This window comes from Meriones unguiculatus, chromosome 15, assembly GCF_030254825.1.
Source record: "Meriones unguiculatus strain TT.TT164.6M chromosome 15, Bangor_MerUng_6.1, whole genome shotgun sequence".
NCBI lineage: Eukaryota > Metazoa > Chordata > Mammalia > Rodentia > Muridae > Meriones > Meriones unguiculatus.
The window spans coordinates 42,706,974-42,734,967 of record NC_083362.1 but is presented as its reverse complement, the minus strand read 5'-3'; the positions used below and the strand labels follow the sequence as shown (position 1 = coordinate 42,734,967).

The following is a 27,994-nucleotide window of genomic DNA, read 5'->3' as shown; positions in this document are numbered from 1 at the left end:
ATAACTGTTCTCTTAGGCCTTGGTAATACCAACATAAGATGCCATTACTTGGGAATTAAGCCAGATATTATGCCAGTCGAGATGTTAAGTCTAGATTTTATAACCCACCATTTAATATCTGAAATAACAAATATAAAACTCAAGTTGCTACTGACTAGTGTGAGGAGGAGCTATACTTGTCAGTGCGGTTCCTGGAGCAGAGTAGTGCTGACGCCTGTGTTCATCGAATAACCCCTAATGACCAAAGAGGCTGGAAATATGGTCTTTGACATGTGCTATTTATAAGTCCTATTAAAAAGACTTCTGTGTTCAGCTATCCCAGAAGTAAGTGTGTGTGTGTGTGTGTGTGTGTTTAGAGCGTATAGAAGAGTGTCTACTATTTTTACAAATAATTTTATTTCCAGAGAGTATCCTACAGAATGAGTCCAGGACATCTCATTGTGGCCATTTCATTTATTCTTGCTGCAAACAGCAAATATCACATGACAACATCTACTACCATAAAACAAACTAATTCAAATTTATTGAGTGGAAAATAGGGAAAGGGACAAAAAAGATGGGACAGTAATATTAAAGAGTTCATGAAGGATAAAGTCCAAAATCTTCGGCACACGTCATGGTCTTACGGTGTAGAAACAGGCCAGCACCTCTGTGGCTAGCAGTCATGGAGGCTTGTCTTCTCTTGAGACATTGCTGTCAGGGGCTGTTCTTCTTCTCTGTGTCAGAATGGTACTTCTTAGGCACAACCCCAAGGTTCTGTTTAGTTTCCCATCGATGCAGAACAGACTGGCTGGATGCAACATCACGTTTCATGCCTTGATTCTGTGGATGAAACAGTAACACCCAACTCTTGCCTGCTGAGAACCCACAGTGTTTACAGCCTCTCGCCCTCCCTAATGGCACGTCTATGTTCAGATAGGTAGTTTTGATCGAGATAGTTTGGGAAGGGTGAAACTTGTATGAAAAAACAGAATCCACAGGTTTCTAGCAGGAGTGAAGTTGAGAGCAGCCAGATGGTTACAGGGCTTCTGTAGTTAGAAAGGGAGGGGGCGGGATTCAAACTTCCTCACAGCCACCCTGCTGGCCTCACCTCTTCCATCCATCTTTCTTCCCGGGGAAGCCTCTGCAACCTGTTTTTGGTCAGCTCAAGTTGCAGGCCATCGAACCTGCATTTAAACCAGCGGTGAGCTTCTTCCAGATTAGCTGTTATCTGAACACACAAACAGCACAAGTTCTTTTGTGTACAAGTCTGGGAGATTCGTATCTAGGTATCAGAAGACTCAAATTCTCACATGGGATCCTGCACTGTGTCTGTACGGTGGACCAAGCAGCCATCAGGCTGAGGAAGTCCTCGCTGAGTGAGGCTGTGAGGGACACATTCAGGCCCCTGCTTTGCATGCCTCTTGTCGGTGCTCGCTGTCTATCCTACACCCAGTGAACTGCCGACAGAATAGGTCTCAGCAAATGAGTGCTGCCAAGTAGCTTTCTGATATTAGCAAGGTCACTGTACACTCTGCTGAGATTCAGAGCATTGGACTACTTTGCTATGATGTCATTTATCTTTAGGAACTACAAAAAATATTTCCAGGTCTGTTGATACAACCTGATAACAGCAACAACTTCGCTCTCCAAGCCCAACTCCATCCAGCCCAACCCAAACCTTTCTTCAAGAACTTTTTTTTTTATCAGAAGTACATTGAAAGATGCTGAAATGGCTTCATAAATCACACTTATGTATGGCAAGTGAGAGAAAACTGATACTGAAATGTACTAAAAAAACCTATTAGAGTAAGACAGTTGTGGGCTTTAACTAATTGTAGACATAGTAACGGACAGTTCATGGAAGTGAATGCCGGCTGAGAAGGCAGCTCAAGAATGAGGACCTGATTTTAATCCCCAGAACCCACATTAAAAAATATTCTGGCTGTCGTGGCATGTACTTGTAATCCCAGAGCCAGGGACGAGGAGACAAGCAGATCCCTGGGGCTTGCTGGTTAGCCGGCCTAGTCTAGTTGGTGAGTTCCAGTCCAATAAGAGACCCTGTCTTAAAAAAAAAAAAAAAAAAAAAAAAGGGTGGATAGTATCTAAAGATACCCAAGGTTTTCCTCTGGCCTCCACATGCGTGCTCACGTTCAATGCACATGCGTCCACACATGAACATATACGCATGTGCATACACACTCAAAAACAAGAGGACAGGTAACTTTACTAAGGGCGGACAGCTGGCATTCAAACGAGGTTGACAAGAGTCATTTTCTTTCTAATACACTAGTTGGCAGGTTATATTGTCATGTAAATTAACGGCCATAACAGGAACAAATGAAAAACTGACAGCAATGTTATCATGATACTGTAAGAGTCTTCTTTGCATGCTGACTTCCCCAACGCCATGTGACTTCACTGGTCCCTGGGGCAGTGTATGCATGATGGTCTACCTATATCTTTTCTATAAGTCACACCAAAACATCTGCTTAAGTTCTTTAGTTTGTACCATTTCTTCAAATAAAAAATGAGGTAAAATAATCTTCTCTGCATGCCACTATGACACCATTGACTTATTGTGCCAGGCTGGCCATTACCATAGCTCCCAGGCTGCTACATGGGTATGTGATAAACAACCACTTTCTGATTAGATGTGAGGCCTGTTCTCCATAAGGAAAACTCATGTCTGCTCCTGTAAGTCTAGCCAAGAACCCAAGGCCAGGGAACTCACAGGGTGTGAAGCATTAGCTCCACACCTTACCGCACTCGCCTTCTGTTTAGAAGTATGTATTTGGACTTCAGAGCTCAGTAATATTCTAGCATTCATTCTCTAGTATCAGAACACAGACCTTACATAAAATTCTTCACAGTAAAACGAGAGTAAGCTGTTGGCCCTTGCCTGTTGCACTCCTAACAGTGGCAGACTCCACAGCACTCTGCTTTAGCACTGCTATCTGTATTTCGTAAGTGCCCGGGTCTGGCTCACCTGTTCTGACTCCACACTGGCTTCTTTTAATTTATTCTCTGTCGCTTCTTTACATTTCTTCAGGTGTCTGACAGTTTCTTCCAATTCCTGAAAATGTGATAGATTTTTAAAACTTCCAATGTATCATACAGAATCAAAATACTTCAAATTTATAATACAGGTAGATCATGAAAATAAGACGGGACACTTTTGAACTACTTGTATTTTAATACAATTTAATCTAAAGTCTACATAAAGGGTTTGGTTTCGGTTTTTAGATTCTGCCGAAAGAACTTAATTAATGTCTCTTTGTTAGAATTAAAGAGCACCTTTTTTTGCTTTTGGAAGATATGGGGAGCTCAATGATCTCCTGAAGTTTGTTTTTTGGTTATTACACTTTTTGTTAGGAATAGCTAAGATTCCTGTGGCAGTAACAAGTACATTGTTTCTGCAGAGAACAATCAAGAGCTGAAAATCTCCAGAAGGCTAAGGAGTCCAGTGCGTATATAAGATCTAGCTGTTTTGCAAAAGCAAACATTTTTATTAAACCAAGAATGAAGATTATTTTCTACACCCTAAATTACCACGATTTCAGTATGAAATGTCCTTCAAAAGGCTCATATGCTGGGTGCTTAATCTTTAGTTGGTTTTATTTTGGAAGGTGGCAGAAACTTAAGTGGGGTCTAGCTGGTTAGTAGGGGTTTTTGCAGGATATACCCAGCCCTAGCCCCTCTTCTCTTTCCTGTTCGCCATGAGATGGACATCCTCCTTCTGTACATGTTCTTATTCTCATGATGTCCTGCCTCATTTGGGGTCCACAATCAACAGATCCAGGAACTTCAGACTGGAGTCTATGGAATGATGATCTGACAAATCCTCCTTTACGATGTTTGTGTCAGGTATTTCTGTCACTACAATGAGGAAAGTGGCTAACAGACCATTTTTGTACATGTATTTTTTTCTGTGGATGCTAGGAAAATCTGAGTGTCTTCTTTCTGGATTTAGACATACAGACTTGTTAACTTCTCACTGGATTTAGGCACACATACTTGCTACTTCTCACTGGATTTAGGCAAACACACTTGAGAACTTCTCACTGGATTTGGCACACACACTTGCTAACAACCATTGAGAGGATATTTAAAAATTCTTTACCTTGCACCGATTTTCTAGTTCCTGCCTCATTTTCCGCTCAGCCCCTAGTCTCAACTCTTGCTGTTTATTTCGAGTTGAGGTTTCATACTGGCTCTTAGCTAACAGCTCCATCTCTTTCTGCAGGGCATTCATTTCAGTTATAAATCTCTGGATACTCAGTGACTGACAAGGAACAAGGAGGGGAACATGGTGAACCTAAGTTAGAATTTTACATTAATGCAAAACACATAGTTTGAGGGAATATTTTACCTGTTCATAGTTCTTTTTCTGATACTGATCCTTAATTATCTCCATTTGCCTTAATTCTGTTTCTATTTGCTGAAAGTAAACACACAAATATTATAAAGGGATGACCAGTAGACTAGCTCTGGCTGGCTGCAATCCAAGTTGTCAAGTTGGGTTCTCTTTCCTACTTAGCCCACTGACCCTGAAAGCGCCCAGAATCACTGAAGCAGATACGACACTACAGAAGCAATCTGCCCACTTCCCAGAGGACACGTGCAGCTGTTGGGGCGCTCCAACAGCTCCGCAGATATCACAGCAGCCCGACCCTCTCAACAACACCCTGCAGCAGAGAGGAGAGGGGGAGGCTTCTCATACAACCTTCATCCGCTCCACATTCTGTGCATTATTTGCCTTGGCGGACAAGTGCAGCTTTATTTGGGCCCTTTGGTTCTTCAGTTTCTCCTTGTTACTGTTCAATACTTTTTCCAACTCCGTGAGTTTCTGTCGTAGCTCTCGGTTTGCCCGGGACACTTCCACTGACCTGAAGTTGGCTTCATCAAGAGCTTTCTTCAGCTTTGAAGACAAAAGAACAGGAACACCGTTTACCTACTATTCAGAAGGAGAAGCTTCAGCTCGTTCATACATTTGAAAAGGCTGGAGAGGTGGCTCAGCTATTAAGAGCACCAGCTGCTCTTGCAAGAGGTCCTGGATTCAGTCTCTGGCACCCACATGGTGGCTCACAACCACCTGCAGCCCCAAGTTCCAGGGTCTGATGCCTTCTTCTGACCTCTGAGGGGACTAGTTATGCACAGGGAATACAGACCTACACACAGGCCAAAAACATACCCATAAGAAATTAAAAAAAAAATCATACAATGCATGATTTCTGATTATGTAGCAACAAATCAAGTGATTTTCTTAAGTTTTAACATTTGAGAGTAAAAAGACTATATAAAGAATGTGAACTTGCAGTCACGAGCTGCATTTTACCAGCATGGCTGTGGAGAGACACTGAGCTCCAGTCTCAGCTTCACCACCTACATGCAGGGTTGTGTAATTACCTTCCTGAGCCTCAAGTTCATCCACTGAGAATATGTGCATAGCCTACGGATGGACAGATTAAGTCAAACAAGTGAAGAAAAGAAAACAGACCCCATCATGCTCTCCTTGCTAGGTAATTACTACCATGCTAGGAATATTTTCTCAAGAAATGACTCAAGAAATAAACAAAACAAAACAAAACAACTTAGAGCAGTTATATACACTTGGCAAGTGATCGCCACTAGTGCGTGCATTTTATGGCACTGCTTCCTGTGAAAGCATTTTAATAATTTTGTCTTCTGGAAAAATATGAATGCTTTTACACAGTCCTCGTCTTCACAATGTCTCTTTACATTCACGTAGCTTGTTAAAAAGAAGTGTCTGAGAAGGGGGCAAGCAGAGGGAAGGCTTCTTAGAGCCTGGCTCTGCTCTCTGTCCCTGCTCTCAGCAAGTAGCTCTTTTGATAGACCATGCAGTCTAGTGCACTCTTCTGCTGCATCCCTAATCTTCCAGTCTAGTATCCCTAACCTTCCGGACCAGCACACTCTTCCGCTGTATCTCTAACTTTCTGGTCCAGTACATTCTTCTGCTGCATCCCTAACTTCTGGTCCAGGACATGCTTCCACTGCATCCCTAACCTTCTGGTCCAGCACACTCTTCCACTGTATCCCTAATCTTCCAGTCTAGCATCCCGAACCTTTTGGTCCAGCACACTCCTCCACTGCATCCCTAATCTTCCAATCTAGCATCCCTAACCTTTTGGTCCAGCACGCTCTTCTGCTGCATCCCTAATCGCTGTGAGATTTCCCATTGCTACCTCAAAACAGACTAACACCAGTATCTAGGCACGTTTGTCCATATGCCCATTACAGATGCTTTCCAATTTAATTATTTAAACAGATCTAAAAAGTGACCGTGATTTTAGGACAGAGGAAATGGAGTCAGAAGCCAAGTCACGTGGAGAAAACGAATACACAGCTAACACAAGGCAAGGCTGGGATGCTCTGAACTCACACCTCTGCTTCTCACCAGTGGCACACTCTGTTGCCAGGTTTCCTCACACAGTCACCATTATCCAAGCTGCTTCCTTTAAGGCTTTAGGTTTTTAAATTTATATATATTTATGTTTATGAGTGTTTTCTTTGCCTGTGTGTATGCATACTACAAGTGTGCCTCATTTCCAATCAAAACAGAGAGGGCACTGGATCCCCTGAAACTGAAATTCCAGGGAGGCTGTGAGCCACCATATGGACACCAGGAACCTCTTCCTGGTCCTCTGCAAGATCAATGAATTTTTTTTCTTTTTTTATTAATTTTTAATTTTTTAATAATAATGATAGTTTATTCACTTTGTATCCCAGCTGTAGCCCCTTCTCTCATCCCCTCCCAACCCCACCCTATCTCCCTCTTTTTCTCCTATGCCCCTCCCCCAGTCCAGTGGTAGGGGAGGTCCTCCTCCTCCTCCATCTGACCCTAGTCTACCTCTGTGGCTTGGCAAGGCTGCTCCACCCCTCAGGGGGAGAGGGTGATCAAAGAGCCAGCCACTGAGTTCATGTCAGAGACAGTCCCTGTTCCCTTACTAGAAAACCCACTTAGATACTGAGCTGCCATGGGCTACAGCAGAGCAGGGTTCTAGGTTATCTCCATGCATGGCCCTTGACATCTCTCTCTGAGGGCATACCTGGATGTCCAGGCAAGACTGGGCGACGTTTCTGAGTGAACCTCTGTTTAGGTGGTGTCCTAAGACCTGGACCCCCACCAGCCTCACTCCTCATCTCAACCAGAGGAGGCACACTTTGGACTGAAGGGTGACTACATCTCATTTCATCTCTGCTGTAATATAAGACAACAGCTTATATTACATGAGTTTGGTTTGGTCCGTTTGTTTCTCTTGGTGGTCTCCCTTTCCCTCCCCATCTCCCTTTCTCCTTTTAAATCTCCCTCGATCACATTTGGTAGTGATTTTTTACTTAGTCCGGTAGTCACCTAGCTTAATATCTAGTTAAAAGCTAACCATGGTATACTTGTTACATATTAAGGAGCTTTCTTTTTTTTTTTTCCTTTAAGAAGTAGTTTTGTTTTGTTTTGATTCTGTTCTCGCTTTTAAAGGATGCTGAGATGGTGATGTTACTCTCCATTTTTGGTACCAATTCTGAGACTGTAAGAATCTTCATCTGGGACTTTAGCACACACTGAAGTTATGACGTGTGGAGCGGGAGGTGGGCATAGACTCTCTCGTGTTGTAGAAGTGACATCCAGTTGGCTGCTGATCAGACTCTAGCAGTTCATTTTTGTGACATCTCTTTGTTAACCTAAGTATATCTATTTTCGGCAATAAGGTAAGGATGGCCACGTTTTGAGGGTCCTCCTTTTCTATGAGTGCTTTTTTTTTTTTCCTGTTCAAAGAGGTCATATTATAAGGTTTTTTGAAACTGTGAGTTCTAAAAAACAAAAACAAACAAACAAAAAAACCCAGAACAGATTTAAAAAAGAAATGCTGTAAATATACTTCCATTAACTACATAGAAACTATTAAGAAAGAGAGAATCAAAAATATTTTTGTGAAGGAGTTTCTCCCAGGCAGTTAAGTGCCCTGGAAGGAGGGGAGGGAACCTTGTCAACAAATATTCTTAACTGTCAAGTCATCTCTCCAGATCCAGGTTTCAATTTTCTGTGTTTGAGCAATAAGCTCTGACTAATGGATATTTTTACATTTAGGCCACCTCTTTGTTTTCCAAAGAACTTGCTCTTTATAATGTATTTATACAGTGGTTTAGTTCAGAAAACTTCTGTAAGTATCATTAGTTGAAGTTAAGTTGTTAACTGTTATCTGTCAATGACAATTACTATATAACAAATTTGGTAAGACAAAATCCATCAAGTCTTGTGTGCGTTTTTACTATTTTATAATAATTTTTATTATTTAAAACAAAATTTAATTTGAATATATTTTGATATTCTTATCCTCCCCTCAAGTCCTAGATCCTCTCTCCCTCCCTACACAACTTTAAACTCTTTCTGAGTAAGCACACAAAAACTCAATACAAGACCAATACTCCTCAAAACCAAGAAAACAAAATAAAACCATACCCCAAAAGAAGAAAAACAAAAAACAAACTGTAACCAAATAAAAGCATATACAAATTTAACACTTTCTCTTCTATGTTCATGATACAACAGTTAGTGTGTTTATTCCTCTACTAAAATAGCCTTTTGAAAGATGGGCATGGTGGTGCATGCCTTTAATCCTGATACTCAGGAGGCAAAGGCAAGCAGATCTCTTTGAGTTTGAGGTCAGCCTGGTCTACAGAGTTTCAGGACAGCCAGGGCTACACAGAGAAACTCCATCTCAACAAACCCAAACCAAAAAATTAAAATAGCCTCTTGACTTATTTCTTTTTCAATAGAACCATTTTAGTTGGCCCTTTGATTTTCAATTACCAGAAGATGTCATGGTTTTCTATACCTACACATCTACTTTCTTTCTATTTTCCCCTACTTTCTACTGTAATCACAATAACTTAAAATTGTTACTGTATCATTATAGAGAATTTTAATTCAGAACATGGCTGCTCTATAAGAGATCACATCCAAAGACTTTCTAGGTCTGTGTGATCCAGCTGGAATACAGACACACCTTTAATCCCAGGAGACAGAGGCAAGCAGAGCTCTGAGTTCAAGGCCAGCCTGGTATAGAGCAAGTTTCAGGTAGAAAAAAAGCTTAGGTTCAGGCATGGTGGTGAAATATGCCTTTAATCTTGGCATTCAGGAGACAGAGGCATGAGATCTCTGAGTTCTGATTAGTCAGTTCAGTTAAGTCAGGGAGTTGAGAGTTCAGTTCATGGAGTTTAGAGGCAGTTTTACTGTGAGAGTTTTACAGAGACAAGTTAAAGAGAGAACAAGCTAGATGTATGTAAAGACAGAACAAGCCAGAGAATGAGAAGGAGCCAGAAGATTAGAACAGATTGCTAGATTGCAAGTTTAAGTCCAATTAGAGGTATTCAGTGAGAAACTGAGAGCAAGTTTGAATCAATCAGCTTGGAGAAGAGTTTGAGCTAGAACAGCTGAGTTGAACCAGCCAGCCAGAACTCAGAAAGAGCTAGAACGGGCGAGCTTATTCAGTAGTAAGTCTCAGAGGCTGAAAACTTTCTAGGTCTAGGTTAGAGTATGGAGGCTAGACGCTTCCAGGACTAGGTCTGGGTTAGCAGATGGAAGGCAGTAAGCCTCTGAGATGATCCTATATATCAAATAAATAAAAAAGTAAAAAAAGTTAAAATAATAATAATATAGTAATAAAATAATAATAGTAATAAAGAAGTAAATAAAAGTTACTTTTACACATCATCCTCTTTTTAGAACCTAAAGTGCTCAAGCTCTACCTAACAGTTCATACATAGAGATGTAGCCTGCCAGGCCATGGGACCATACCGGTCCATCGAAGGTAACTTATCTCTCCCTGACACTTCCATGTTTGTAGGTCAGCTTTGCCAGGCTGCATAAGAGAGCCTAGCCCAGCTTCTCTGCAAGACTCGAAGCTATGCTTTCATTGTTCCTGCTGCTGGCCTCAACCAGCCTAAAGCAAACCTTCTCTTACTTAGAATTCCTTTAAAGAGTATACTGCCTCTAGTTAGCCAAGAAAAGCTCTTTGATGTCTTGCTATTTACCTTGTGTCCAGAGTGGCAATCACAACTGCACAAGGATTATTTGGCACATTCACATAGCATGAGTCACATCTTTTACAGCAATTTTTTGTTGTTTTGTTTGTTTGCTAACACAAGGTCTCATGTAGTCTAGCCTTGAACTCATGTGTAGCTGAGGACCCTCCACTTCAGACTCTACCTCCCGGGTGCTAGGGTTGCAGTTGTATATACCACAAAGTCTGGATTGTGTGCTGCTAGAGAAGGAAGCTAGAGTTCTGTGCAGCTGGGCAAGCACCCTACTAAGCTATATCCCCAGCCCTCCCACTGCTGTTGAGTGTGCCTCTCCACACAGAGGATGGACAGGAGGAGGGGACAGGGATTCTATCTTTAACACATGGCAGCCTTATGCCTGTGAGAGCAAAGTTCTTCTTAAGGTGCCCCTCTGCCTGCATCAGAAATTGCCTTCCTGTCAGTGTTGCTGTGCAAACAGAGATGGTCACAGCACATTGGGCTTGCTGAGCAGAGGGGCCACAAGAGCTAAGACAAGTGCAGGCATTTTAAACCAGTTCTGCTGGGCACCCTCTTAAGAGGTGCTCCCCCAGCACAGAGAGAAATGAGGGTCGATATCAGACTTGAGGAGAGCGGGGCCAGGAAGACAGAGGCCTGGACTTCTCCGTGACAAGCTGGAGACCTACAACAGGGTGGGCTCCTGACAGGATATGAGGGTGACTCTAGCTGAGACTCCTAGTAACAGGCAGGGGGCATGGAGACTGAAGAGGACACTAACTAGATAGGACTCCTAGTGAAAGGAGGGGAACACCAACCCACCCACAAAATCTTTGACCCCAAATTTACCCTGCCTACAAGATGTGCAGGACCAAAAATAAAGCAGAGACTGAGGGAATGGCCACCTAATGACTGGCCCAACCTGAAATTCACCCCACAGGAGACAGCCAACCCCTGACACGCTTAACTATATTCTGCTATGTTTACAGATGGGGGCCTAGCATAGCTGCCCTCTGAGTTGCTCCACCCAGCAGCTGATGGAAACAGATGCAGAGACCCACAGCCAGTCACTGGGTGGAGCACAGGGAGCCTGTGGAAGAGTAGGGGGAAGGACAGGATGAGAGAGGACAGGAACTCCACAAGAAAACCAACAGAGCTAACTAACCAGAGCCCAGGGTGCCTGAGGCACCAACCAAGGTCCAGGCATGGAATGGACCTATGGCCCCTACACAGATGTAGCTGATGGGCAGCTCAGTCCTCATATGGGTCACCTAGTAAGAGAAATGGGGGCTGACTCCAGCATGGATTCTGCCGCCTGCTTTTCAATCACTTTCCCCTGGTGAGACTGCTTCACCAGGCACATGGGAAAAAGATGCTCTCAGTCCTGATAGAACTTGATATGCTGGGGTGGGGTGGGGCGGGGCTTCCCTTCTCTGAGGAGTAGGGGAGGGGTGACAGGGGAAACAGGGAGGGTGGGAGGTGGGGATGTAAAATGAATAAAAGTCAAAATTAAAAAAAAGAGGCGCTCCCCCTTCTCAAACAGCCCCGTACTTCAGAAACTTCCCTCTGCGCTGCTTTCTTCGCAGTGTCTCTCTCAGTTTGAAACTGCTTTCTCAGGGCTTCGATGCGCTCTGCATGCATTGCTGCTTCTACTTTGGATTCCTCAGCAATCTGCTCTCTGTTTTGAAAGAAACAATAAATTCGCTTTAAAAATCATCTTGAGTCAAGAAAGGTTTTCAGGAGAATGTGAATCCTCTAAAAGGCATATGGTTTACAAACGAGGTCATCAGCTCAACCTCATAAGCAGAGCTCAGAACCAAGGAAAAGGGGGTGCAAACCTAGCCAGCGGTGTTAAACCCAGACCCCAGTCTGTATGAAGGAGTCAACCAAAAGTAGGGAGAGTATTTAGAGAAATAGAGGGTATAACTACACATAAGAGATGGCTACTTTGTTCGTTCTGTCATGTTTGATATTAGCTACTTATTCTCTAGGTTTAAACTAATTCTATTTCCTTTTCTTTGAAGCTTAGTTTGCATACATTGGTCAAGATCCATGATTAGGCTTCTGAAAATGTCGAAATGCCCTGAAATAAGCAGACAGTGTGTGGTGTTTATAGCTTTTTACTCTTCAGGGACACGAGAAAAGCTAACCAGTGGATGTGATTGGTGACTCCTTCCAGCCTTATGACTGGTGTGGGTGGTGCTGGCTAGCATATGACTAGTCTTGTTCCCAGTGTCTCTCCAAGTAGGCAGCTATCTTGCCCTTAATTCTTTCCTACTGAGCATCTATACTGTGTGTTTGAATGATGTATCTGTGTTCCCCACTGTCCCCTGAAAAGCCTGTGCTAATGGCTTTGTTTGTCCACCTGGATGGCTTGCTGATGAGACCTTAAGGTGGTAACTGGCCCCACTCTCACCTGCTGGCCTGCACAAGGGTCCTAACGGAGACCCTGCTGTATCATCTCAATGAGCTGCTGTTACCTTTTCTTTCAAAAATTACACGTTCTTATATACTTGTGTGTGTGTGTGTGTGTGTGTGTGTGTGTGTGTACGTGTCAGAGGACAACCTGCAGAAATTGGTTCTCAGGTCATCAGGCTCCATGGAAAACCCTCATAGCTGCTGAGCCACCTCACTGCCCCACTGATAATTTCCTAATGACACCACCACCTAAAGGGATGGGACAATTTGAGTCACTGAGGAAATACTTATTTATTGCATCCCCACATTCCTTCCACACCATACTCATCTCAAAATATGTTTATATACATACAGACACATATGTGGAAGAAAACTATTATTTATATAGTATTTATTATATTTTGATTTTCTATTTTGCTTGTTACACAATTATCAGCTTCAGTATCTGATCTTGGGTAGGAATGCCATTTTCCATCTTATTCGCTTATCTATAAACGGGAATAATGACAGCACCCACCATCATGTAATATTAGCTGGTATTAAGGAAGTGTTTAACATGATGCCCAACACAAAACAAACACCCAGTAAATGTCAGGCATTATCACTGTCATCATTTAATTCTAAAAATTCAAATCATACCTTTAAATTTATTTCAATTTTAATTTGTACTTGATTTAACTTTAAGACTTAATTTTAAAAAATTAAATTTATTTATTCAATAAGTGAGTATGCGTGTGTGTGTGAGATGTGGTGGCTAGAGTACAACTTGCAGGATTCCATTCTCTTCTTCCACCACGTGGGTCATGGACTGAACTTAGGTTGTCAAGCTTGACAGCAAGAGCCTTTACCTGTGGAGCCATCTCACCAGCCCCTAACTTAATGTTCCCTTCAGGCTTCCATTTCTGCTGCCACTTGTGTAGATATGCACATCAATTTTTTCTTTTCACAGAAGGAACACTCAGCATGGGTGTGACTTCTGTTCAAGCATAGGTTTGCATGTATAGTATAATGCTATTAATTATGGGATTTCTGGAATAAAGGTCTTTAAAACTTATTCATCCTGCTCTTGTTTCCTTCTGCGGAGACTAGCAGACTATCTACCATTAGTCCCTGAAACATTTTTCTGGTTTCAGTGAGCTATACTTGCCTAATCGCAAACTCAACGACAAGCCTTCTACTCTTGATTTTCTCCAGGCTCAGTGGGGCCTTCTCTATAGTCTCTACTCACAGTCCAGCTCTTCCATAGATCCAGGAGAGAATGCAGCCAAACGTGTTCTCCTTCCAGAGGATAGAGGCCCTGAGCCTCCATCCTCTCTCTGCCTGCCTGCCTTTCCTCATCAGCCCAGTTTTGCTTCTATTTGAGCAGGAATTTTCCAGATCGAGAAGATCCTTTTTCTGTGTAATCTTCTAGGGCTCCTGAAATGAACCAATTACAGATGCTCCTTGTCTGACTCTTCCTTCTCCTGGAAATAGTGCCATGCTCTGACCTCCATTCTACCTGTACTTCCCAGAAGACAATGCACTTCAGAAAATTAGCTCTCATCTTTGTAAGGTGAATTCCAACCTGTGAACTCTTTTAGAACTAGACCTGCATTTCTACATCTCATAATTCCACCTCAAAACCAAGTCTAAAACATAATCCCCCATGCTTTATCTTTCTTCCTAAGAGCGTACCCAGATTAGTACAAATTTGCATAATATCAAGAGGTTGGCAAGCGTCATATAAGGTAGGATTAGTCATTAATGAAAATAGGAGCTATACGGAGTAGGTAAAGACACATTCTGAAGCAAATGGTACAAGGAGGCCTATGAGCCTCACCTTATTCTTTTGCTATCATTGACCCTGCAATAATTGTTTTAGCAATAGTGAGAGGATTATACTTTACATTCTTTTTAATTGAAAGTAGATTTTTTTCATACAATATACTCTAGTTATGGTTTCCCTCCCTCAATTTCTTCCATAGACTCCTACTTCCCTGCCCATCCAAATATACATCCTTTCTTGTGCTCTTATTAGAAAATGAATGGGCATTTAAAAATATAAACAAGAAAAATAATTGTAAAATAAGATAAAATAAACCAACCTAAATAGGACAAAACAAACAAATCAATAGAAAAACAAAGAGTACCTGAAGAATTTTCAGGCTATTCAGGGCTAAGAATGACTCAGTAGGTAAACTTAAACAAGATATCTGACTTTGATGGGTTTTTTAATGAGTCTGCCGGCCACTACACAAACACCGTATCATTTAGCCAAAACTCACACAGGTCTCGTAGGCGGAAAGTGCCATCTCTGCTTTAGCTTCTGCCCTGATCCTTCACTGACACGTACAATCAGTGACAAGAACAAGCTTCTATATGTGTTTCCCTGACAATAAACTTCCATGACTGATATTAGTGTCTAAATCATATTTACTGACATACTGTTTGTAACAAAACCTTCCTGGTTTGATATAACCAATTATAAGCAAAATCTAAAGAGGATTAATAGCTTATCATCTACTTAGATGTTCTACTCCTGGATGAGTTAAGCCCACTCAGAAGACTGGGATTCCTTGCCTAAATATGTATTTTGGTTTCCTTAAGTTTTTATTTGCATATGTGTTCATGTGTGCACATACCATGTGCCCATGTCAGAGGACAAGTCTTGGGAGTTGGTTCTCCTGCTGCCTTACAGGAATGGGTATTGAAGTCAGGTCATCAGACCCACATAAGTGCCTCTACCCACTGAGCCATCTCTTTTAGCCCTTACTTTGGTTTTCCTGAGATAGGATCTTACTATGTAGCCTAGGCTGGCCTCAAGCTCATGATCTTCCTGCCTTGGCCTTCTAAGTGCTGAAACTCTCAGTGTGTGCTCTATGCCTCAGTGATCCTTTAAAAGGAAGGCTTAGGCTTGGTAGAATCGTGTGTCCCTGCAGTCATCTTTACAGCGGGTTAACTTCACATAAAGAGCCAGCTTGATAGCGGGTGAAGAGCTAAAAAGGAGACCCACATAGGTGTGTCCCAGCCAGCTAGTACTGGCTGCTCCTCAGCTGTGCCTTGCTGTTCACCATGACTGAGCTAGGCACACTAGCTCAAGAAAAAGGAAGGGCTTCCCTGGCTTATCTGAAGATGCCACTTTCTCCCCGAGGGAGGGCAGCGCTTCCCGTTTCACTGTGGATAGACTGTCCTTACTTGTAGGCTTCCAGGTTCTGCCGCTCAAGTTCCTTGTTTTCCAGTTTTTCTTGGATGTGATCTAGCTTAGACTGAAGATGGCCATTTGTCTGGAGAGCTTGCTCCAGGCTCATGGCCAACTTCCTGTTGTCTTCTCTAGTTACATCTAGAGACTTCTGTAGTGGCTCCATCTGAAAGGGAGAAGACAGCCTATGAGTCCAGGGCAGTCAAGAGAAGAGTCTTCACTCCTTACATTTTTAAGTGCCACTGAAATTATCAGTTGGAACTAAAAAGAAACACTATAGGTAAAACAACACACACACACACACACACATACACCACCCCACCCCACCCCACCCCCACCATCAACTTATAATGCACACTGCTTAAGAGATTCTTAGAAGGCAATTCCACTGGAGATCAGAAAGCACGAGAGTAGAGCTAGCTTACTTTACCTTGATTTTCAAGAGTTTTACCAGTTAAATTGGTCTCTTACTGATTTTATCAACCGTCTGGCCTCATTCTCTAGTAGATTAAAAACTGGCAACTATTTCTTATATATGGTCCCCAAACCAGGCTTAGTTAAGGGCTACTGAGATGGCTCAATAGGGAAAGGCACCTGCCACCCAGTTTGCCAGCTTGAGTTTAATCACTTGTACCCACAGAGAAAATGAGTCCCACAAGTTGCCATCTGACCTCCACACAAGTGACACGGTGCACAAGTGCTCTGGCCTCCAAATAAATGAGCGTTAAAGGCTTATCCATGTTTGTTACACACATGCATTTGTGGACTCATTCTTTGTGGGCATGTAGTGTCTTACTGACAGGGTCACCGGCTACCTCTGAGATTACAGGTTGGTTTCTAAGGCATTTAACTCCAGGAATAACCTGTGCATTGATAAATGAAAAGAATGTGGGCAATATGAGACAAAAAAAATCAAAAAAATATGCAATTTATTACCTATTTCCTATTCATAAATATGTCACTGTACAGTATTCTTAGCTGAATGAAAAGGAACTTTCTAAAAACTAATGTCACAATAAACTGAGCGGGTCGGTGTTGTTGTTAAATTGGTCTCTTACTGATTCTATCAGAGGACCCTGGCCTCTACCTCGCTGCTGTGCTGGGCCTCCACAATCATTATCCTGGCCTGCCACTGGTCCACTTCTGCTTCAAGCTTCTGTACTCTCTGTTGATTTAGAGACCTAAAGTTAGAAGCACAAGAGACGACTGTAAGGAGGGGTACAGGAATGGTGACACACTGCAAGGTTCTATGCCACCTTTCCTTCGCGGCTCGGACTGCATTGTTAGTAGCTGCACATGTACAAAACATCGGGGAGGTGATGGTAACAGTCGCAGCTCTATCTTCAGAGCGAGGAAGGAAGGCTTGTAAGGAGTTAAAAGTTGTTCCATGTACGGATAACTTAGTAGGCTATGAGCCCATGTTGTGACTGACTTCTAGAATAGCAATTTATTTTAGTATACTGTTCCACCAGTTTGGTGAGGGTTGGCCTGCTGCTGAGATTTTGTTTTGTTTTGTTTTTTGCTTCTAAATATAATAGCTACTTTGAAATGTATTTTATGTATTCTGTCAAGTAAATGATATGCTATATACTATTCTCTTACCTTTTCAAAATTTAAGATACTATATAACACTTTTATAATATGCAAAATAAAGATAAATACATGAATAAAATACAATTCACTTGTCATAACATAGAAGCAATATAACCTGGGAATATACATAATATATTCCAGAGGCACTATCAGTCTCAGAACATTTTTACTTTGCACAAAAGAAATATTAAATGTAATTTTTATTTATTATTTAGTTTTTCATTTTATGTAATTTGGAACATTCTATGAAGTTCACTAATAAAACACAGCTAAGAGTAATTCTCAGGCTGACTAACCTAAAATAATGATTAATCTGGAATTTAGGCTTGAATGGTGCTGAAAGTAGCAAGGCTACAAACATCTATGAACTTCAGAGGACACATTTTGCTTCATGCCACTCTAGCATGGGCAACTTTTTTAGGTTTTCAAGACAGGATTTCTCTCTGTCACCCTGGATGTCTTGGAACTGTGTATGTGGACCAGGCTGGCCTCAAACTCAGAGATCCACCTGTCTCTGACTCCTAAATGCTGGCATTAAAGGTGTACGCCACCTTACCCACTTTGTAACTGGACTTTTCAGAAAGCTTTCTAACTGCAGGTTTAGTCCCTAACCTATTAGTTCTTTAAACACCATTTGAATAGTTTTTCAAAGTAAATGGTACTCAAGAGACTTCATGTTCTTCCTCGACATGGCCGAAACACAAATGTGGTACCTTTCCTTCTTGAGGCCCGCGATCTCCGAATCCCTTCGCCCGAGCTCTACCTGGACTTTCTCCAGAGCTCCCTGCATCTTACTGTGAGAGGCCAGCACATTTTCCAGCATGATTGTAACTTTGCAGTTGTCTTCTTTAGCCTCTGCTAATTGTCGCTGAAAGTTTCCCACCTGAGGGAAAATCAAACAAGACCCAAAAGGGAAACACATATTTCGTTTTGGTCTGTTATTGTTCTTTGTGAAAAAGAAAAGCAGTGTGGCTTCCTGACTACTGCCGCAGCACAGCGAGCGATTATGTGAACATACCGGGCCAACAACGTCTTTGGTTCAAAGGTGATCTTGGGCAAATGTACCTAACTGTCTTCTGCTGGGCTCAGAAAAGGAGAACATACCTGAGGATAAAAGACTGGCGAAGAAAGTGGTGCTGCTGCTGAATGATGTGCCCACAGGCCTCCCTCTTTCAAGAGGTAGTTAACACATCACTGGCTGCCAAGAAGTTTGAGATGGGCCAACAAGATGGTTCAGGGTATAAAGCACTGTCCACTAAACCTGATGACCTGAGTTCCCTTTCTGGGGCCCATATGATGAAAGGTGAAAACTGACTCCTGAAAATTTTCCTTTGACCTCCACAATGCCTTCACATATATCCATAGAGCAACACATTATATAGAGAGAGGAGGTCTGAGATAAAAATATGGCCCACATGTATAGTGGAATATTATTCAGACATAAGAATAACAGAATTTTGTCATTTGTAGCAACATGGTAGAAGTGGTGGACATTAGATTGAATCAAAATAACTCAGGCACAGAATGATATCTATTGTGTAGGGTCACTTAGATGTGGAAGCTAAAACCTGACCTCAAGGAAGTAGACCCGTGGCTGCTTGGGCCTAGGAAAGCTGGTGGAGATGGACATGGGATGGCTAACCTGTAGTGGTGTTACTGGGAAGGAGAAAACTCCTAATGGTTCTCAAACTATAATAAGATAACATATCTTCCAAGAATTAGTTGAATGTTTCACATATACTAGCATAAGTAGCTAGTAACATATGTATTCAAATGATAAACATTTGGGGTGACAGATATGCTGAACTGCTGTGATTGTTACAAGTTTTATAGATGTATTTAAATGTCATATAATGCACACAATTAAAATGTGTGAATGAAAAGTCTCAATACATTTTCAAAGCTGTCTGGGAGTGGATTTCTGTTCCTGCTAAGTCACATAGGAACAATGGTAAGGAGAAGCGTCACAGCAAGGTCACATCACACTATTAAAATGAGGAAGAGGCTGGCAATGAGGAGGGCAAAATCCTGTAACCCCAGCCCACGGGCCAAGGGACTAAGACAGGATAGAAACTTTCAGACTAGCCAGGGCTATGTGGTCAGACCCTGTCTCAAAAATCAAAAGGAATAAAAAGAAATTAGGCAGGTAAAAACCCCACAGGTGATTGCTACCAAAATCAGACAGACTTTAATAGAAAACATTTTGTTATGGTAATTGTAGTAGTTCAGCACATCATTATGGAAAAATTTACAACTATTTCAACCCTTCCTTGATCATAGCTCCTCTTTTCATGAATGGGAAAAAGAAGTCAGGGAGTGCAGCCTGTCAGATTTTATATACCCCTGTCAGAGATAGGCTTTTAGAGGGGACACCTTGCCTTCTTGTTCTCCCTGTCCTCCAAAACCTCCAGGTCCCCTTTCAACTTCTGGCTCTCTTTCAGGGCAGCATCTCGACACTTCACTGCTTGGGCCAGCTCTTCCTCATTCTTCCCAAGAATAGATTTCATCTTGGAAGGAAAAAAGAAATAATGCGTAACTTTCTAAAACACCACAAATCAGTGACTGTAATAAGGAACAGGAATTTAGAAAACAAACATGAATAGTTAATATATGCTTAATAATATATTGAATAAATAAAACCCACCTCCATTAGCTGCTTATCCCTTTACAAAGGACTACAAATTCTTAACAACAAAATCAGTGAACAAGCATAGGCAAACTTAGCACGTAACTCAAACGCTCACACAAAGAGTGGGACTATGGAGTTGAAAGTTTTACAGCTTTTGAAAATGCAAACAATCCCAGACTGAGATAGAGATAAGCTGCTGCCCCAGCGAGTCTGGGCAAATGAGAAAAGTCAGGACAACAGAAGACAGTTCTAGTCAGAAGACAGAAAGATGGGAAGAGGAGGGATCATGGGGAGTAAGCAGCAGGGGGAAGCACAGGGAGAGAACACTGACAATTGGAAGCAAGCACATGGCACATGCCTGTGGTCTGGCTTCCTGCTGAGGGTAGACTATTCGGAAGCCTTGTCCAGAAGGTAAGCAGGCAGGCCCTGTTGAGACAAATGGCTCCCCTCTTCATAGGGCAAGCCTCCAACCCATTTGAGACCTCCGGTGAGATACTTACTCAATGTCTATTTTGCTACTCCCTGTCAGAACACATCCAGGAATGGAGTCACACAAGGGAAATTCTGAGCGCTTTTGAGAAAACTCCAAGAAAACAAGACAAGAGTCTTGTGGCCTGTTTCTTCAACAACACAAAATTGTTCTTGAATGGGACTTCATGCCCCTCTCAGGTGTAGTGGATAGGAGTGAATTTACTTTGGCTGTTGCTATGCATGTGCCTCTATGGAAAAACATGTTTTTGCCATGTGCAGCTTGTCCTTGTGACTGAGCACCTTATCCTGTGTGATTCTTCTTAATCCTCAGAGTGTAAATTGTCTGATGTGCTGGGAGCAACTACATGCTGGATTAGAAGAAGCAAGCAAGTGAGCTTCCTGGAGGCAGCCCACTCGTTTTTGAATGGCTGACGAATGGGTATATCTCTGCTGTAGGCAAAGCCCTATGGATTTTGCCTCAAGACTGCTTATTGTTGCTAGCCTGCCTTTCCATGCTTGTCTCATATATCTGGCATGGCAGAGACCCTCATTGCTTATTGCTTCACTCTGTTGGGCAGATTTCCTGCAGATTATTTTGAAAATGTACTTTCATAGTACTGTTTAAACAAACTGATGATTTCATAACCCCTGATGACGATTTTAAAGACTTGATTCAAGTAATTTAAAAACCCTCCTGCAGTGTAACGAAAACTGCTAGAAACTCTATGAACCTCCATATGTCAAACACTTGATTTACATTCATTCTAGGTTTAATCCAAGGATAAAGCCCAGATGTACACCATGATAAGACCATATGAATATAAAAACAAAGAATAAATGGTTAGATATACAAGACAGATACCTGTTTCTTTGAAAAACCTTGACTTAAAAAACTTGCTTTGAACACAAAATGTACATTGAAATAACATAAAACTGCTTTAAACTCATGAGCATATACATAAAACCACTGCTTCAAACTTATAATAAACAAAGCATCTAGTTAGATATTAGAATCAATAGTCCTACTCTAACTCCCTTTTTATATATATCTATTTTTAAATGATGTAATTTTTCCATTCATAGAGTATCTTTGTATTAGACAGTATAAAAACCCAAGACAATTAAACAGTTGTTGAAGCTACCTACTTCATCCAAAAATGTGTTTGCCTATATATATTGTATATATGTATATATATATTATTTATACCTGTATGTTTACATATACGTGGATGAATGTGTTTTTGGGAGCTCCCTTGTTTTGTCTAGTGATTGTATGTGTACATGTGTGTGTGAGGTCTTTGTCTGCCAAAAGTGTACGCTTTTGCCTGTTTCTAAACAGTAGGTGAAAAGCAGTCTGGAGGGTTTTATCAGCCTTCTTAATTAGGACTCTTCCTTCTAGCAAGCCACTGTTCACTGCTGAGCTGTTAAGTTTAAAGGAACTAAGGTTTTTCTTTTTATAACCTATTGTATTTACAGCAAGGAACTGTCAAGGCTGCGTCCACTTGTCCTTAGAGTTAAAGGGGCCACCTGGCTTGACTGATTAAGACCCTCTGCTGTCTTGTCCTTTAGAGGCTCTTGTGATCAGCGGCCCCTGGGAGTTAAACTGTACATATAGAATTAAACTCTATATAGAAAGAGCCCCAAATAGCAAGGCTACTAGCCTGGAAGATTAAGAGTTAAAGTGCATATAGAGAGTAACAAGGCCACCAGCCTGAGAGTTTAAGAGTTATAGAGAGAAACACCAGCCTGGTCATCGCAGACGCTGTGGCCACCTTGGCCCACCCTGCGTGCTGGAGTTGGTCCCCGGCACTCATGCTCCGAATAGAGTTGGCTCTTGTATGACACTGTAGTCCACCTCATTTTTAAGCCCTGATTGGCCAGGTGAACACCACCAGCTAGAGCTGTAAACAATTCCCCAAACTTCACACTGCAGTGGCTAGGGGTCATTTAGAGAAGGAACTATTAAAGACTGTGCTACCCTCAGAGCTGAATTTAAGGACTCATCAGAAGTCAAGGGACCTGGAGAGGAGCTGAAGTAACAGGAGGCTCCACTTGCGTGGTGAAGGCTACAGTGAAGGGAGCCCTTCATTGTCAGACCTTAGTCCACCATCTGAGGATAAATGAAGAGTCCCACAGCCCCAGGCTTGCTGTACACAGGTGACACCATCTTCTGAAATCATGCGTCTGTAGTGGGGTTCACTGTGCATAGCCTGACTACTCTGTAGACCACTGGAGAACTGCACTCCAGCCTCATCCGTAGAGGCACATGAATAGCAATGGATGAAGTCACTCCTATCCACTACACCTGGGAGGGCCAGAAAATCCTGTTCCAAGAACAACTTTGTGTTGTTGAAGACACAGGTCACAAGACTCTGGGCTGGGGGTTGTGGTCCTGAGGGTTTGAAAGCACAGACAGTGGTCCTCTTAGACCTGTCTCAGAGCTTTGCCACACTCCGTAGCATGCGCAGGTCTCCTCCTTTGACAACACTAGCCACCCAGAGAACTAAGGAGCTGTGGGTTACAGGAAAAACTGCTGGGACAAGATTGAAAGCTAACGGTGGTCAGCACAGGCTCTGGTACACAGGGGAGACATTCGTAAAGGAAAGACAACTCTGACGTCTGACTGCTCCTGGTTCGGCACTGTCCTAAATGGTAGGAAAGACAGACTTACTAACTTTCTTTATAATTGGCAGACAATTTTATAGGACCCAGAAAGAAGCTGTTCCAACACCTGATCTTTTTTCTGCCATGTGTATTCCCCTATTCAAAAAAATCATTTCAGTGGGATTTTTCACTGTTTGTTTTTTTAAAGGCTATTATTGTTGCTGTTGCTGCTGCTGTGTGTTGTGTGTGTGATGAGATATGCAATTGTGATATATGGTTCCACAGTACACATGTGGAAGTCAAAAGGACAGCTTTGCTGAGACAGTTCTCTTCTTCCAGCTTACCACAGATTCCAGGGGTTAACTCAGACGTCAGGCTTGTGTGGAGAGGGCCTCTACTGCTGAGCCATCTTCTTTATTCCATTCATTTATTATTTCTACTTTGACCAGAAATAACTTCTAACTTTATAGTATACTCAAATTATCTTTGCCATTCCTGCACTTACTGCTCTTGTATCAGTTTTCAATTTTTGTATCTTGTCCGGTTTACAGCTGTTGCTGCTACCGTGAGTGTTACTCTGAGTAGTACTGGGAATTGAGAATAGGCTGTTTACTAAGAAGAACCACAAATGAAACAGGAGAAGATGTTCAATCTAAGATGCAGAAATTGCAACACAGAGCACAAGAAACATGTAAAAGGAGGAAGATACCTCCAAAGACCATGGCCCATAAATTACCACATCCAAAGAGACTGACATGGTTTAATGTCAAACCAAGAATCTGAAAGTCCACTTTAAAAATTGATAACGACTTCAAAGAAAAAGACAAACATGAAAGAAGTAAGGAAATCCATTCAGAACATATATTAAAAAAGCTAGTATGCCAGCAACATGGTTGAGAAATACAGCAAGGAAATTGATATTTTAATAAAAAACCAGAATATTAGAAATGAAAAACTCAAAACAACTGAAGAAAGCATAAGCAGTAGATCTGATCAACAACTGAAAGGGTGTTAGTGGGCTGGAGAGAACTGAGCAGGTAGGAACATCTGTGAGGCAATCATGAGAACCAGAATTTCAATGTCCATCATCCGTGTAAAAGTCAGGCATGGCTATATATGCATCCTCGTTAGCGGGTGGAAATAAGCAGATCCCAGCCAACTGCCGCCGCTGAAAGGGAGAGCCTCAGGCTCAGAGAGCGCCCTTGCGCTGCAGGAATAAAGCAGAGTAAATAGAGGAGGGTGCCCCATGTCCTGCTCTGGCTTCTGCATGAGCATACGTGGGCATGCACACACCCCCACTTGTGTACACACACATAAAAGTGTATCATATGCCATGTAAAACACAACAAACAAAAGAAAAAAAGAATATTAGTGATGGAAGGCTGAAGAAACACTAAATTCAGGCACCAGAAGGGAGAACAAATAAGCATGACCGCAGTTTTCAAGAACTCTCGGGACATGATCATGAGACTAAATGTAAGAATCTCCTGGGAAGGAGCTGGAATAAGTGCTAACAGCATATAAAAATCTAGTAAAAAAATTATAGCTGATCCAATAAAGGATCATGGGGCATATCAACCAGATATCAGGGCAGGGCCAATGCCCAGGAGCAGGTGGTCAGTACAAGACTCACTTTATGCTGGTTTTTTGGTAGGGGGTACTTTTTGTGTGTGGGGGGGGAGGACTTTTTTATTTAGTTTTGTTGCGACATTTCTCATCTTACTGTTTTTTAATTTTAATTTTTTTGTATGTTTTTAGAGAGAGAGAGAGAATAAAGTTGAGTAGATTTGGAGAGGTGTGGAAGATCTGGGGAAAGTTGGAAAAGGGTAAAATCATGATTAACATATGTTGTATGAAATAAAAATTTTAAGTAAAAAAGAAAAAGTGTATTCTAAGGTTTTTCCCAAATTAAAAACAAGTAATAAAAATAAAAATTACAGCAGAAATGTTCTAAATCTAGCGATGAATATCAAGCACAAATAGACTTGGCCAAAGAACAAACTTCCCCATGACACATTATAGTCAGTATGCCAAAAGCACAAAGCAAAACATGAGAAAAGTTGTAACACAAAACACCAACTCATTTACAAAGGTAAGCATATAAGGATAAAACCAGATCTCTCAACATAATCCCAAAACTCCGGAAAGCACGAAATGATTTATTTCAGGCCTTGAAAGTATGTAACTGCCAACCAAGATTGCTATATCCAATAAAGCTATATTTTAAAGTTAATGAAGGAAATGAAAGTATTCCAAGACAAGATCAAAGTAAACAATTCATGGCTACCAAGCCAGCAACACAAACAATATTTAAAGGCACCCTAAATATAAAGGACTTGAAAATAGTTGCAATCATGAAAGCAAAGGAAAGAAGGGCAAGAAAGAAAGAAGGATGAAGCACGAAAGAATCAACCATGTCTAAATCAACAAGCCAGAAACACCCTAAGTTGAACAGGGAAGAAAGGAAGAAGCAATAATCACAACAACTAGGAAAACAAAATCAAAGTAATCAGTAGGCCTCTCAACTGACTGTGGAGCGCTACTCCTAACTGATACACCCACAACACAATTCCTACACCTAAGACTCAGAGCATGTCACAGAAGAGGCAGCAAGATTCTAAGAGCAGCAGTATCTGCTGTGGGGACAGCATCTTCTAAATGACACTGAGCCTGAACAATGTGGTCTTCTCAAAAGGAACTATACAATGACAACACCTTTTGGCATGCTGACATGGATGGGGGATCTCACAAGCCTCCACTCCTAGACGAAGAGCCAGAGGCAATTAATGGTTGGTAAGAAAGGACCATCGGTCTTCTCTGAAAAGTTATGCAGTCCTAAACAGTCAGCCCTAACACATGTACATGCTAGCCACACTAAATGGACTCAGCAAGCTGTGCTTATATCAGCATGTGTAATAATGATAATTAATTTGGGAGGAAGTGGTAGTGGAGGCATGAAAGGAATTGGGAAAGGAGAGGAAGGGGTAAAAATGATGAAAACAGTACCAGTATAAACTTCCAAAAATATAAATTAAAAATATAAAGACTTAGCACACACACACGTGCATAGGTGCACACAACCACACACGCATGGCATGGGGATAGGGCTGGCAAGCTGGCTCTGCAAGTGAAATTACTTTCCAACAAGCCTTGTGACCTGAGTTGGAACCTACCACGTGGTGGAAGAGAACCCATTCCCTCACATGTGTATCATGGCAACGTACCCCAGTCACAAAATAAATAAGTCAATATATCATTAATGTATATATATATTATAAAATATAATAAATACATATCTATAAACATAAACATATTAAAATATGTTATATCAAAATACAGATTTATATGCAACATAGTCTAATATAATACATAATATATTTTAATATATAAAGATAATAAACATAATGTATAAATGTTTTAATATAAATATATTTATATATTTATAAATACATATGTGCATATAATATATTATATATAATTTCATGAATGTGCATATATTTATGAATACATATTTATAACTATAAATATAAAGATTTTTATAAATATATAAATATATAAATTTATAAATATAAATGTATTTATAAAGATAAAATATATTTATATCTTTATATATATTTACTCAATATGTTATATATTTTATATTTATGTATAATATATATTTGTTATTTATTAATATATACTTATATATAATTAAAATCCAGAAGGCATAAACACTAGAACTTTGTGAGCACGAGGCAGTTTTTATAGATCTGCACAATAATTTCAGATTAGTATACTATTTTACATGCTACTCTTTCTAAAATGCAAAATAACTATAGGCTCCCAGAATGTAACAAAAAAGAATGTCCTGTGGTTCAGCATGGTGAACTGTCACATTATCATCACCCAGGTTATAGAGCTCAATTGGTTTCTTTTCAACTTTCATTTATGCACGCGTATGTGTGCAAATGGTTCTGTGTTGTTTGCTCCCACATGAGCACCTGTGTGTGCTGGATCAGCAGGCCCCAGAGCTGTCCCATCGGCATTGACACCTTTTATGTTTGCTTCCTCCAATCCTAGCCATTCCCTGACATACACTCATCTGTTGTCTTCCTGTGTCTTTCCTTCTTCACTTTGTCTACAGTACCTTACTAAGCGTAACTGACATAAGCAAGCTGCGTAGACATAAGATGTACAAGCTGGCGGCTTCTGACATTTGCGTAAACCCTAAACTACTACAAAGACAGAATGTTTCCAATACACGTTTGGTAGTATTTCAATCTGGTTTTATTTCTATTTCCCTAATTGTTATTGTATTTCTACCAGCAAAAATATTTTCTGAGAATATGTAAACATATATCCTTCGGAAAATAAGCTATGATAGTTATTGTCTATAAATATCAAGAAAAGGATGATGTTTTAACAAGTTTACTCCAAAAATATTTCTAAATGTTTAATATATTGGGACTACTTAGATTAATATATTTCTATTTTAACAGCAATCTTTACCCAATCATTTCGATTCAAATTTTATAATTATGCATAAATTTTTAAAATATCAAAGCTTGTTTTGGAAAAGTCAGTTGTTACTAAACCAACTTTTCTATGACCCAAACAAAATTTTGTGACAGCAAAACTCATTGTCACTATTTACAAAACAGTTTTCATTATTTGTGAACTTTCAAATTTCCTTGTTACTCAAGTCACACGTTTCTAGTTATTACTGCACTCCACGTCTGAAACGTCCCTAAGACCCAGTGTGTGCTCTTCACTTACCGAACTCTGATTAAGGACCTCTGAGGAGTCCTCACTTAGTAAGGGTCTTGAGGCAAGAATGTCTATTTTGCCTTCTAGCCTCCCCTCCATGGTTTTAATAGCATTTAAAAGAGTCTTTAGAGAGATTCTGGAGTCTCCAAAATCCTGGGACATTTTCACAGAAGGCAAGGTAGGTGCAAAACTCACTCGACGTGATGCACTCGGAAGAACATGGGGCAAGGCAACTGCTGGAGCTCTTTCCTTTACATGGTTGACATAAAGCCGAGAACCTTCAAGGGATTTCGAAGACGTGGGCCTCTCTGGAGATTTCCTTCTTCTTGGAGGCATCACCA

At 41.1% G+C, this 27,994-nt stretch overlaps 1 protein-coding gene across 1 annotated transcript; it reads right to left on the bottom strand.

The window, feature by feature from the left end:
* Nucleotides 1-448: 448 nt before the first annotated feature.
* Nucleotides 449-27,989, bottom strand: LOC132648060 (coiled-coil domain-containing protein 150-like). Its single transcript, XM_060368361.1, has 12 exons — nt 27,663-27,989; nt 19,582-19,710; nt 17,917-18,086; nt 16,698-16,791; nt 15,607-15,776; nt 11,566-11,692; nt 4,706-4,900; nt 4,352-4,420; nt 4,103-4,264; nt 2,969-3,055; nt 1,091-1,210; nt 449-822 (listed from the first exon to the last, which is right to left on the bottom strand). The coding sequence occupies exons 1-12, from the start codon at nt 27,987-27,989 to the stop codon at nt 697-699; spliced, it is 1,776 nt and encodes a 591-aa protein (XP_060224344.1). The 3' UTR covers nt 449-696.
* Nucleotides 27,990-27,994: the final 5 nt, after the last annotated feature.